The sequence below is a fragment of the Meles meles genome, chromosome 19 (assembly GCF_922984935.1).
Source record: "Meles meles chromosome 19, mMelMel3.1 paternal haplotype, whole genome shotgun sequence".
NCBI lineage: Eukaryota > Metazoa > Chordata > Mammalia > Carnivora > Mustelidae > Meles > Meles meles.
This window is the reverse complement of record NC_060084.1, coordinates 42,059,847-42,073,516: the sequence shown is the minus strand read 5'-3', so window position 1 is coordinate 42,073,516 and position 13,670 is coordinate 42,059,847. Positions and strand designations below refer to the sequence as shown.

General features: G+C 50.5%; 1 protein-coding gene across 1 annotated transcript; it reads left to right on the top strand.

Moving 5' to 3' along the window:
- Positions 1–5,801: 5,801 nt before the first annotated feature.
- Positions 5,802–11,077, top strand: LOC123930528 (zinc finger protein 792-like). The gene is made up of 4 exons (XM_045986748.1): positions 5,802–6,156; positions 8,239–8,365; positions 8,833–8,955; positions 9,579–11,077. Exons 1-4 carry the CDS (start codon positions 6,064–6,066, stop codon positions 11,075–11,077), a joined length of 1,842 nt encoding a protein of 613 aa, XP_045842704.1. The 5' UTR covers positions 5,802–6,063.
- The last annotated feature ends 2,593 nt before the right edge of the window (positions 11,078–13,670 follow it).

The following is a 13,670-nucleotide window of genomic DNA, read 5'->3' as shown; positions in this document are numbered from 1 at the left end:
CCTCATCTCCCTCCTTTAAAAACAGTCCCCACCCACTGCCTCCTTGCACACGGCCTCTCCTCTGCTCTCCTGCACCTTCTCCATTGCGGTGTATTCAATATATGGTGATCTCCTTTGTTCTGGTTCAGATGAACTCTTTCACAGCCCACGCCACCGGCTTCCATCCAATTGTCGCTCTACATCTGGGGTCCTCATCTGATCTGGAGAGACACCCCATTTAGACACCACATGTGATAAATATTTGTCAAAACCCATAGAACGTGAGGCACGCAGGCGAGGTCTGAGGATCCAGTGGGGGTCCTACAGGAACAGTCAAGAACATCCTTGGCTTTGTGCAGGAAGGAGATCAAACATGAGCCCTCAGGAAGTAAGAGCAGGGTTTATTGAAGGGGTAGAGAGAGTAGATACACAGTGACCATCTGGAAGACTTGAAAGGAAAGGAGAAAGAGTCATCTTTGTTTGGGGTCTGGAGTTTCTACTGGCGATGGTGATCTGGTACACATGTCCTCTTAGTCATCCAGGACCTGGTCTAACAAGGGTGAGGGTTCAGGTGTCCTCTCTAAGTCACCTATACCCTGGAGCCAGAGGTCTTGGCCTCAAGGCGTCCGGAGTTAGTGGCTTGGAAAACGTACATGACAACCTCACCTGATCAAACCTTTCAGTGTTAGCTATTCTGCTAGAAGACTCCAGAGAAATCATGAACTCCGTGACCTTCACAAGGACGACATACATCAAGGCCTGTGTAAGGCGGGGGTGCAGGTCCTAGGAGGAACAGAGACAGGAAAAGGACAAAAGAACAGTTTGTTTTGTTTTGTTTTTTAAGTAGGATTCCTTCGGTTTCCCTTTCTCAAAAGTACAACACAGAGAACTCTAATGTAAACTGTGGATTCCTTTTGTTTAATACTGATGTGTCAATGTTAGTTCATGGATTATAACAAATGCACAACCCTACCCAGATGCCAAAGGACGGAGGACCTGCATGCATGTGGGGGGGAGAGGTATATGGGGACACTGTGTCTTCTGCTCAATGTTGCTGGGCCTAAAACTGCTCTGAATATATTGTCTGTTAATTTAAAAAATGTAATCCTTTACCTTACGCCTCCCAGATTGGCTGAAATGAAAGAAACAGGAAAGAACAAGTGTTGGCAAGGATGTGGAGAAAAAGGAACCCTTGTACACTGCTGGTGGGAATTCAAATTGGTGCAGCCACTGTGGAAAACAGTATGGAGGTTTCTCAGAAAATGAGTAGTAGAAATACCATATGATGCAATAATTCTACTACTGGGCATTTACCCAAAGAACGCAAAAACATGAATTCAAAAAGATACATGTCCTCCCATGTTTCCTGCAGCATTATTTACAATAGCCAACATAGGGGAGCAACCTAGGAGTTCATCAATAGAAGAATGGATAAGGACCATGTGGGTGGAATATGATACAGCCATTAAAAAGGATGAGTTTGTGAGATTTGTGTCAACATGGATGGACCTAGAGGGTATTATGTCAAGTGAAGTAAGTCAGATTGAGAAAGGCAAAACCATTTCATTTGACTCATATGTAGAATCTAAAAAAAAAAAAAAATTCCAGGGGCGCCTGGGTGGCTCAGTGGGTTAAGCTGCTGCCTTCGGCTCAGGTCATGGTCTCAGGGTCCTGGGATTGAGTTCCGTGTCGGGCTCTCTGATCAGCGGGGAGCCTGCTTTCCTCTCTCTCTCTCTGCCTGCCTCTCTATCTACTTGTGATCTCTGTCTGTCAAGTAAATAAATAAAATCTTTAAAAAAAATTCCAAATGAATAAATAAAAATCAGAACCAGACTTATAACCATAAAAATGAAATTATGATTAATTCTTCAGGGCATTTGGGACATTACAAATCTGACTGCTAATATGAATATTTCATATTAATTGAATGTAATAGTTGATGTGTTTGGGTTTTGTGCTTTTTTTTTTTTTTTTGCCTCCCTTGTTCTTTACCTAGTCCTTTAAAAATTCTTTTTACTCATTGATAATCCATAATTTTTTTCTAGTTTGGAAAGCATATTCTTTGAATTTACTTATTTTTTAAGCTAAAATTTATAAAATTTATAAAACTTATCTTAACATACAAGTGCACAGAGTTATAAATACCTTAATCTTCCTTCTGGGCAATATAGGGAACTTGGAATATTATTCACTTTGTCCCATTTTGCCTACTATGATTTATTTTCAAAGATTTTATTTATCCATTTGAGACAGAGAGAGAGAGAACACAAGCAGGGGGAGGATCAGAGTAAGAGGGAGAAGCAGGCTCTTTGCCAAGCAGGAAACCAGATGTGGGGCTCAATCTTTTTTCTTCGGAGACACTTTTGCTATGTATAAAAATTGAGGTTAGTAGTAATTTCTTCAGTAGTTTAAAAGGTCCTTGCACATGTCCCTGAACCACAGGTTATACTAGGAGTGAGAGGTGACAAGTATCCTATTTTGTTATAGTCTCCTGGGATTAGGTTAGGTAAGGAGCATAAGTACTAAGACTGAGATTGAGGCAGTGACTGGATAGGGTTTGGGGGCTGTCACATAAAATAGAGGCAATGAGTGTTGAATGCACAAGAGGAATAAAAAATGAGTATTTGGTTACCAAATTGATGGATTGTCTTGAAACTCATGATACGCTCATCCATCTCTCTTTTTTAAAAAGGTTTAATCTATTCATTTGAAAGAGAGAGAGAAAGAGTGAGAGTCGGGGGAGGGCCAGAGGGAAAGGTAGAATCTCCAGCAGACTCCCGGCTGAGCACGAGCCTGACACAGGGCTCGACCTCACAGCCCCTGAGACCATGACCCGAGCCAAAATCAAGAGCAAGATGCTTAACTGACTGAGCCACCCAGGCGCCCTCAGCAACCTCTTTTCCTCCTTCTATACACCCTGCTTCCCCGCCCTTTAATTTGGACCACGTAAATGAGTTTGGGGGCAATAAAAAATGGACAGAAGGGACCGTGAGATTATGTCCTCATTATGTCTTCATGTCGGCCTCCTTGGACCTTGGTTTCCAGTCCTCCAGGAATCAGTGGTCCCTGGTGGGCTGCATGTTCGGGTGGTGAGCTGATGGAGCCTGGAAGAGGACAAGGCCTGGTAACCTCCAGCTGATGGACCTCAAGGGGGATGTCTCGTGATCAGATATTTGAACCCGCATTTGGCTGTTCTGAAGGCCACAGGATAGTCAGGAGAGGGGCAAGTGTCAGTTCCTGTGACAAAGATATTCTCCTTGGCCAACCTCTACTTAGGCTCTTCTGAATTCTCTTCTCAACGAGGCCCTGACATTCAGACTTCCATGTTCCTGTCTGCGTTGTTCCAAGAATCCCCAAGTCAGTCTGACCAGAACTACCCTCCGTATCTGATCACTGGTGATATCTGATTGGGTCCCTCATTCCCCAACACACCCTAGCTGACAGCTGATGATCCCAGTCGGCCTTCAGCCAAAATCCTTTAGGTTTAGCCAGAACCTCTCTTACCCCTCATGTCTCCTTTTAGTAATTTCCCATCCCCAAACTCCCACCTGTTCCTTGGCTATAAATTCTCACTTTTCTTTGATCTACCTGGATCTCAATCCCCCTTTCTCACTATAAGCTCCTATGGCAGTGGTCCCTATACGTAGCACAATAAGTCCCGAGAATTGAGTCTGCCTTATCATTCCTCAGCAAGTGTCTTGAATAATATTTTCTTCAATGCCTAAGAATTAGACATGAGTGATGACATGACACCCTGTGTAACTTGACACCATGTCATTTCCATGATGTCCACTCAGGCCTGAGGTACTAACTTCTAAACCTGATGTTCTCCAACGCTGAATCATGTGGCCTGTGAGAATCTGTCCCTTACACAATACGCCTACCTCTTGTTTATGAAACTCTCCTGCATGATGTCTTTTTTTCTGAGGTATTTTAAATAATAAAATAGCCAAATGGTAAAAAGTGTGCTTTCATGCAAACATTATGACCATCACCCATGCAGTTTTTTGCTGAATGAGAGAGCCATTATTTTGACAAATATCCCAATTATCCTGTAGAGAGGTGTCTCTGATTCGCCCTCCCACAGTGGGACTTGTGATGACAAGGCTGTTGCTGCTGCTGATGGCTCTCACCTACGCAGCGGTAAACACGTGTGGGCCCTGTTACGTACCAAGGGACACACACACACATCCACGCGTGCGCGCACATGTGACTGGGCCCCACCTGCAAAATTTCTGAGTCCCTAGGTTTACGTTGTAGCCCAAGACCTTGCATTTTTAACAAATGCTGCTGTTGCTGGTTTGAGGAGCACTGAACTAGAACTACGTTCACTGTGAGTACACAGACCCCACAGATCAGGTGTTGATTTTTCATTAGTCAGTGTGAACCTGGGTCCTCCAGAAGGTCTGAAAATATAAGGGCCTACTTAGCCAGACAGACTCCACCTCGGTCAAACAGTCATTTTGTTGTTTGTGGAGTAAAACTTCACCTGACCCTGCCACCCCCCCCCCCCCCCCCCAAGAGAAACTTACTTAGAAGCAAGTCTGGGAAACCAATAAAATATGGCCGACCTGTCCCTGATAAAGGAGTCCAAACACAAGGACGGGTCAGGTCAGGGGGAGATAACAGAGCCCAGAATACAAGGATGAGTCAGGCCAGGTGGGGACATCCAATCCGAAAAGCGAACATACTATCTCCGTAACTACCAAAGAATGTAAACACCGCCTTTTGGCCTCCAGTTCTGAGTGATAGGCTAGTTCAAACAGGTACTATAGGGTAAATTGTAATTCAATTGGCCACCTGCGTGTTACCTAACATCACTATGCAACTTTCTCTGGGTGTTACAATCTCATTGGGCAGGCTCAACCATATGGCTTTTGCGCTATAAAAGCTAGTCTGTGAGGCTGGGGGTCGTCGCTCTCTCTCTAAGAGACACCCTGGCCATTCGGTTTCATCCTCGGTGCTGGGGGGAAATAAAGCTTTGCCTGACCTTCGCTTTGTATCAGTCTCGCTCCTTTGATCACGGACCCCATCAAAAGGTGTGGGACTCACCTGCACCCACGCATGAATTGGTCTCCCGTGACAGTCCCCTAAAGGCGACTGAGAAGTCTGGGGATGGCCAGTGAGGAGGATAAAGCTGCCACACACCCCCAAGCAGGAAAACTGCGCAGGCACCGCCCCTCCGCGCTGACTTCTCCCACCTAACACCGCGCCGCCCTTGGCGCGGCTTTCCAAGCACCTCACACTCGCACAGTTCACAACGCAGCCACCTCCGCACTACCACCCTGCTCCACCGCCCCCCACTCTCCGGCACAACAACCCAGCACCACCACCTCGCACCGCCCTCCCAGCTCCGCGTTCCCGGAATCACCTCCTATCACCCTGCCCGCAACACCACCCAGCGCCCCCGCCGAGCACCCTCACCCAGACGCATCACTACCCAGCGCCGCCGTCCCAGCACCACCGCCTAGAACTGTGCCCCGCGACCACCATCCAGCACGGTCCCCTCGCACCGCCCTCCCAGCATCGCCCCTGGTTCCCAGCACAACTACTTAGCCCCGATGCCCCCAAAACCGCTCACTCAGCACCTCCCCCACCACCGCACCACCAGCCCGCAACTTCCCAGCACAGCCACCCAGCACCGCCTCCCAGTACCGCCCCCAGCACCCCCCACTAAGGACCGCCCCCCCCGTACCCCACGTTGCACCGCCCACCAGCACGCACGAGGGCGGGACGGGAAACGCCCTCCGAGGAGACTGAACCTGGAGTACGCGCCTGGCGCCAGGCCAATGACAGCCCCGGAGCGCGGCGTCGCTCGGGGCCGGAACTTCCTGCCTTCCAGGCCAGCCAACCCGCTCCGGGCAGGATTTCGCGGGGCGGTGTCACCTGATCTTTCCGGAGCTAGGGGACCGAGACCGGGGAGCTGGGCCTCTGCTCCGAGACGCGGGTCCGCCAGGTGCGCCCGCGCTGCGCATCCCCCACGCCGGCATCAGCCGGGAGCCCCAGGTCCCGGGTCGCCCGCCGTGTCCCGGGTCGGGCGAAGCTGATCCGACTCCGGCGGCTCCGCTGTGAGCCCGGGCACGGATGGCGGCACTGGGCGCTGACCCGTCTCTGGCGGCTCCGCTGCGAGCCGGGGCAGCGATGGTAGTGGCGGCGGCGCTCAGGGCCCCGGCACAGGTGAGTGCACAGGTAGCCGCCGCGACCCCCACGCCCTTGTGCCTGGCGCCGGTACCGCAGAGGTGGGCCTTGTCTGTCTCTGTCCTCCCACTTCTCCTCGGCTTTTGAGTCCGGGGGCGCTGGAGGGGAGCTACGCCCAGCCTGGGGTGCTGGATCCAGGCCGGAGGTGGTACCTCCAGAGCCCTTCGCATTTCCGAAACCTACTGGCAGGAGGCGAGGAGGGGTTTCCTAGACACAGGGGCCGGCGTGCGCAAATGCTTGCGGTGAGACTGAGCTGAGTGTTTGGAGAGCAGGTGGCAGACAGTGAGGCCCGGAATGGCAGGCTGAGGAGCTGTTCTGAAGGTGTTGGGAGCCATAGACGGTTTCGAGTAGAAGAGGGAGGTGATCTGTCTCGGGTCTTGACGGGCTCTCTGTGGACTCAGAGTGGAAAACGGACTTGGGGTTAGGGTGGAGGCAGGGAGGGTAAGGAGGGTGTTATTGGAGGAGCTCAGGTGAGTAGTGCAGGTGGCTGGAAGCAGAAGTGATTGGATTCTGGATCTTTTTTGTTTTTTTTTAAAGAGTTTATTTATTTATTTGACAGAGATCACAAGTAGGCGGAGAGGCAGGCAGAGAGAGAGAGGAGGAAACAGGCTTCCTGGCCAGCAGAGAGCCCGATGCGGGACTCGATCCCAGGACCCTGAGATCATGACCTGAGCCGAAGGCAGTGGCTTAAACCACTGAGCCACCCAGGTGCCCCTGGATCCTTCTTTTAAGTCAGGCCGACCAGATTTTCCGATGAGCCCCATCTAGTTAGCCTGCCTACAGCCTCTCCTGGCTTGCAGGCCCCCAGTCAGAGCACATCTGAAACCTTCCCTTTCCCGCTAAAAGCTTTCCCACTCCTCTGCCTGCCTTTGAGTCTGCCAAAACATGAGCGACAGAGACTCTCTCCCTTCCTGTCGCAAGCTCAGTATCAATAGCTTTTGCTCTTCTTATTTGGTTAGTCTTTCCACAGTTAAAATATCTAAAATGTGGTATCTGGTGCATGGACAAGAGTATGGTTGTGTGTCCAGTTCAGGAGGGTGAACTTTCAGGTCATGGTGGCAGTGGTGTTAGAGGGTAAGAGGAAGGCGGGGCTTCTGATCTGAGAACGGGGTCTCTTGCTGGGACACCGTGCTTGGCTTGTTGGGCGCCATGGAGACAGACATGGAAGAGTAGTTGTCCGGGTGTGGGGGTCGGGCAAGGGGGTCTGGCAGGTGGTGTACATATGGGAGGGATGGGTAGGCTCAGTTGTAATGAAGGTAGTATTACAGCGAGCAGGCCCTGTGGTGCACCTTGATGGGGCCTGGGGGTTTTCATTTGGGCTGGGAAATTAGCTCAGGGGCAGTGGGGTCAGCTGGGAGTGGGTGACCCTGAGGGTGGAGATCCGAGAACCATGTGCAGCATAGAAGAGGAAGAGGCCCGAGGGTATGTGGTGTCTGTGAGGCTCTGCGTGGCTTAGGCTGAGGCTAGGAAAGAGCTGGGCCGGGAGCCCTTCAGATCGTGGGTGGGTGTTGCTGTTGGCAGTGGGAGCCATCCAAGGGTCTGGATGGGATCATGGTTGTGTTTGCTAAGAACGTTCTGGTTGTCGTGTGCAGAGTGACATGTGAGGGTCAGTAGCGATGCTGTGATGTGGGCTGGGATGGGGGAGAGGGTACAGTGACAATGGGGATGCAATGGTGAGGTCCAGAGTCTGAGGAAGGTGCAGTCCAAGAAGTGATAGGCATATAAGGAGTGAGTGTGAGCTGTTGGCCCCAGGGCCTTGGTACTGGCCATTAAGGGAGAAGATTGAGCCCATGTTTGTATCTGGGAAGGATAATGTTGGTGACATGGGAGGGGGCCCACAGAGGAGGGCGTTGGGCCCTGGTGTCTCTCTGCCGCCCTGCCCGTTGCTGCTGTGGACTGACACAGAGGTCAGGTGAGGCATAGAAAAGAGCAAACACCAGTGGAACCAGGGCCTGGGATCTCCTCTGAGTTGGGAAGCTGGGGAGGAAGGGGAGCAGGGGACAGGCGGGAGGGCCTGAGGAGAGAAGCTGATCCTGGAATGAACTGTCCCCATTATGGCAGGGCTGTGTGACCTTTGAGGACGTGACCATTGACTTCTCCCAGGAGGAGTGGGGGCTCCTTGATGAGGCTCAGAGGCTTCTGTACTGCGATGTGATGCTGGAGACCTTTGCCCTGATAGCCTCGCTGGGTAAGGCCTTCACCCCCACTGGGTGTCCTGAGCTCGTTTCCGCCTGTCCCCTTTTCTTTCACTTGGCCAGCCCTATGGGCACCGCTTCCTTCCCTACTCTCCCAGGATATGTGCTGCACGTTCCAGGCCCAGGCCGAGCACCGTGTCCCGGCCCCTCCCGGAGCAGCCCCAGTACCTGCTGCCGCATAGCATTGTGGGGAGGGGCCGGGAATGAGGAGTCCTGCGGGTGGCCCAGTGGATCCCGGCTGGCTCGGCCACTCCCTGCCTGGGTGATCACGTCCTTTAGCTAACGTTTCCTGGGGCCTGACCGCCACAACCCCGATGCGGTTCCCGCTTGCTGTGATTACTGGGTTATTCCTGCCGTACCTCTCTTGTGTGTTCCTGCTGTACTCTTTCACTTTCTTTCCTGTCATCAGGTGGGTCACGTGGCCAGCTGCTGGCCACTTACCTGCCCGTCTTTCCCTCAGGACTGTCAACTTTCAGGTCTCACATAGTTGCCCAGCTGCAGATGGGGGCAGAGCCGTGGGTGCCTGACAGGGTGAACATGATGTCAGCCATGGCAAGACGGGCGTACAGTGGACTTGTCTCGGGTGAGTGGGGGATGGGGGGCAGGTGATGTCACTGCGTCTTCAAATCCCACCTGCAGTGTTTCCTCATTGTTTTGGTGCCGAAGCCATTGTCCACATCTCTCTTCTACCTTTCCTTTCCTGTTCTTGACACACAGCCCACCTGTTTCTTCTCTGACTTGCGTCCCCTGGCTCACTCTTTACACAGCTCCCTCTGAGACTGTCTCCAGCGTGGACCTACACTTACTATGTCGTGATAGGTGCATATTCCCTTTCATGGTCTGTAAACACAGCTGCTGAGTTGTAGCCAGACTCTCCTGGGCCTGGACACACTGTTCTGCATGGGGCTCGTGTGTTATCAGCGGCCAAGGCCCTGCCAGAAGGCCTTTAGAGAGAATAGAGTTGGAGACCCTGCCTTCCGGCCCAAGACTGAGCCCCCTCCTTGTGTCCTTAGGCCTGGCAAGGCCTCCCTGGTTTGTGACCCTCCCAGGCATGGTACTGCGACAGACCGTTCCTTACCCCGACCTCAGGCTCCTCCTCCTGCCAGCAGTCCCAAGGACTCATGCCAGGGTCAGGAATGATTTGTCATGGGCTGTTTCCTTCTGTCAGGGATCCTGGGAGCTTCACCAGCATTTCTCTGCTTTCAGGTTTTGGCTGTGGAGCGGAGGGTGAGCGTAGTGTGTCTGCAGAAGGAGTGTCACAGGACAGGAAGCTCAAGGAGGCTCTGTACAACCAGAAAAACTACTCCCGTGACGCACGTGGCCTGCACATGAGAGACATTTTGCACCTGACCGAACACCGGGCAACACATCCCAGGCAGAAACCAGATGCTTGTGAGGCATCTGGGAAAGGGTCGGAGTCCAGTGCAAACCTTCAGCAGCAGCAGAATATAGATAAACCTGTCAGAAGGGATGAGGACAGGGCCTCCCTTGTGAAGAGCTGCAGAGATGACACATCAAAGGAGCCTCTCACAGTCAGGGAGGATGGGAAGGTCTTCGCGGGCAGGACGGCCACATCCGGCTTTATCCTGCACCAGGTCGTTCACAGAGTGGAGGAGCCTCCCCAGAGCAATGGCCCGCAAAGTCATAACAAGTGCCATGAATTTGGGAACACTTTCCGTGACAAGCCCGCACCTGGTCAGCACCAGAGAACCCACACCAGAGAAAGGCCTTTTGAGTGCAACAAATGTGGGGTATTCTTTAGCCATGCCTCCAGCCTCCTTCAGCACCAGAGAGCTCACAACAGAGGAAAGCCTTATGAGTGCTGCGAATGTGGGAAGTTCTTCAGCCGACAGTCTAGTCTCGTGAGACATCAGAGAGTTCACACTGGGGAAAGCCCTTATGTGTGCAGCGAATGCGGGAAATTCTTTAGCCAAAGCTCCAACCTCATTCAGCATAAGAGGGTGCACACTGGAGAGAAGCCTTATGAGTGCAGTGAGTGTGGGAAGTTCTTCAGCCAGCGCTCCAACCTCATTCATCATAAGAGGGTCCACACGGGCAGAAGCGCTCATGAGTGCAGAGAGTGTGGGAAGTCATTCAACTGCAACTCCAGCCTCATTAAGCACTATAGGGTTCACACTGGCGAAAGACCTTATAAGTGCAGTGAATGTGGGAAATTCTTCAGCCGCATCTCCAGTCTCATCCAACATCATGTCATCCACACTGGTGAACGGCCTTACGGGTGCAGCGAATGTGGGAGAGCCTTCATCTGGAGCTCTGACCTCATGAAGCATCATAGAGTCCACACTGGGGAGCGGCCTTATGAGTGCATCGAATGTGGGAAATTGTTTAGCCAGAGCTCCACCCTCTATAGCCATCGGAGACTTCACACTGGGGAGCAGCCTTATCAGTGCCCCGAATGTGGAAAATTCTTTAAGCATAGCTCCAGCCTCCATAGCCATCGGAGACTTCACACCGGTGAGCGGCCTTATGAGTGCCTCGAATGTGGGAAAACCTTCAGCAAGAGGGCTACCCTCGTCCGGCACCAGAAAATTCACACGAGAGAAAGGAGTGCAGGGAATATGCACCCTCCTCCAGCACAACGATGTGCACAGGTGATAAGCTCTGAGAACAGTCTTTATGAGGGGCCCATCAGCTGGAGGGTGAATCTTGTTCATCCCAGTGTCCAATGGGCAGAATCCCTATGAATGCTAGTTCTGCTGGACGCCTTCTGGAACAAAGTAGCATTTTTCTCACCATGGACATTACCAGACCTTTGCCACTGCGAGTGTTTGAGGTAGAAACCATAGAGCTCTGGCAGGCCTCCAAGAATATGTGTTCCTGTGTTCAGACCTCTTCCTTTTCTGAGAGGGAATCCGGAGTAGCCTGAGGCCAAAGGAAGATGTCATTCTTTCCCTCTGTGACCAGTGTAGCTCTGGACATGACCCATATCTTTGACTGTGAAGACCTGAGCTGGGTTCTGCTGGGGGCTTGCAGAGAAGGTTTCCCATCTTTCAAGGACATGGCTGATCTCATACGATGCTCATGATGGATTTATCCAGACTCCACATTACCCATCCCAACAAGCACCTGCTTTACACTGCCTTAATGATCAAGCCACCTTTAATCCGATGTTATCGATCACTGTGAAGGGGGTTGAGAATGCAGTTGAGGTCTACCAAACAGAAAGGCTTTCAAAATGTATTGCCTCAGAGAAAGAGCGAGAAGGTGGAGAATAGCTCTCGGTCCCGATTTGGCCTCCTTTGTGTTGCTACTCAAGGTCTCCTGAGAAAGACGGTAGGACTTTGTGGGCCTAATGTTGGGATCTGAGTGGCATGAATTTTTGTGATCCATAGATGACCCTGAGGACGGGGTAGTTGTGACAACCTCCTCTGCATCTGGGTAGCAGCATGAATAGGGCCCCATGTTTCCACAGCTTGCCTCATGTTCCATAGCATGGTTAAGTAGACGCTGTTTACCTGACACTTGCCAAGGAGCCATTTGCCTTGAAGTTTAGCCTCTGGTAGAGCCTTTGGTGTCCTAACTGTCAGATACATTGGCCCAGTTGAGACCATAATTTGTATGGAAACACTGGGCGTGAGACTAGAATAGGCGAGTCTGTAGCAAGCTAGAGGGAATGTACCTGTTCTAAAAGTACATCCACAAGTGTTCCTTTGAATGTGACTGTGCAGGATTCAGGCTCTGCAGAAATTCTCAGGACCTCCAGACCTCTGTCCTATGACTTAGGTCACTGACAGAGCAAATATCTAAAGATTTTGAGGGTACTAAGGCTCTCTGCGGTATTCGTGCCACAGCTGTTGCTGCTTTGGCGGGAGAACGGGGCTGAGAGAAGGCAGATCCTGTACTCCGGGGTGTAGCATTTGTCACGTAGCCATTTTTGCTGCCAAGACATGAGAGAGAGAGTCAATGTAGGATTGCCAAATCCTCTAATTTCTGACATGAACGGGAGATCAGATTTTTATGTGCAACAATTTCTTTAAATGCTTTATCGAGATACAGTTGTCATGCGACAATCGTATGTATTTGATGTGCACCATTTAAGAAGTTTTTCAGTATGGATACACTCAGGGAACCAACACAGAACCATGACAGTGGACCTATCCGTCACCCACAAAGCTACCTCATGCCCTTTACTATCCCTCCTTGCCTTCCCAGTACACCACTGATTTCCTTATTTTTGGTCTGTTTTCTTTCACAACATAATCATCTGGAGAATTATCCATGCTATATGTATGAACAGGTCATTCTTTTTGCTGTTGCGTAGCGCTCTCAAGTGAATCGATCACAATTTTTTATGCTTTATTTTTTAAATTAAGAAATCTCTGGTAAAATACACATAACATAAAATTTACCATCCAGGCCATCTCTTAGTGCATCGTTCAGGAGTATTAAGTACATTCATATTGTACAGCCATCACCACCATTCACACCCCGAGCTCTTTTCATCTTGCCAAACCAAAACTCCATAGCCATTAAACAATAACTCCAAAGTCTCTCCCCACCGCCAAGCCCCTGGAAACTGCCCTTGTACTTCTGTCTCTCTGAACTTGACACTCCAGGTACCTCCTATGAAGAGAGTCATCTAGTATTTGTCTTTTTGTGGCTGGTTTATTTCACTTAGCATAATGTCCTCAAGGTTCATCCGTGTTTTATGCCATGTGTCAGAATTTCTTTTGAAGGTTGAATAATATGCCACTGTATTTCTGTGCCATATTTTGCTTATTCACTCATCTGTCAATGGTTATTTGGTTTTCTTCCACCTTTTAGCTGTTGTGAACCATGCAGCTATGAACATGGGTGTACAGATATCTCTTTGAGACCTTGCTTTCTGTTGTTGTTTTATTTTTTAAGATTGTATTTATTTGAGAGCCAGCAAACAGGAGAGAGAGACAGGAGTAGGGTGAGGGGCAGAGGGAGAAGCCGACTCCCTGCTGAGCAGGGAGCCCAGTATGGGTCTCCGTTCTGGGATTCCAGGATCATGACCTGAGCTGAAGGCAGGCAGTTAACCAACGGAGCCACCCAGGCACCCCCTCGCTTGCTTTATAGGTATATCTGGAAGTGGAATTACTGGCTCATATGGTAATTATATTTTTAATTTTTTGAGGAACCTCCATACTGTTTGCCACAGTTGCTCTATCATTTTATATTCCTACCAATGATTCTGATTTCTCCACATCCTCAGCAACACTTGTCTTATCTTTTAAAAAAAATTGTTTTAAATGCTTGAATAGTATCTGTCCTGATAGATATCGTTTTCTTCTGTCCTAGCTTATTGAGTGT

Coding starts and splice junctions, on each gene's coding strand:
- LOC123930528 (XM_045986748.1), top strand. CDS start 6,064: ATGGCGGCACTGGGCGCTGACCCGTCTCTGGCGGCTCCGCTGCGAGCC. Junction 6,157..8,238: donor CGCTCAGGGCCCCGGCACAG/GTGAGTGCACAG, acceptor CCATTATGGCAG/GGCTGTGTGACCTTTGAGGA. Junction 8,366..8,832: donor TGCCCTGATAGCCTCGCTGG/GTAAGGCCTTCA, acceptor TCTTTCCCTCAG/GACTGTCAACTTTCAGGTCT.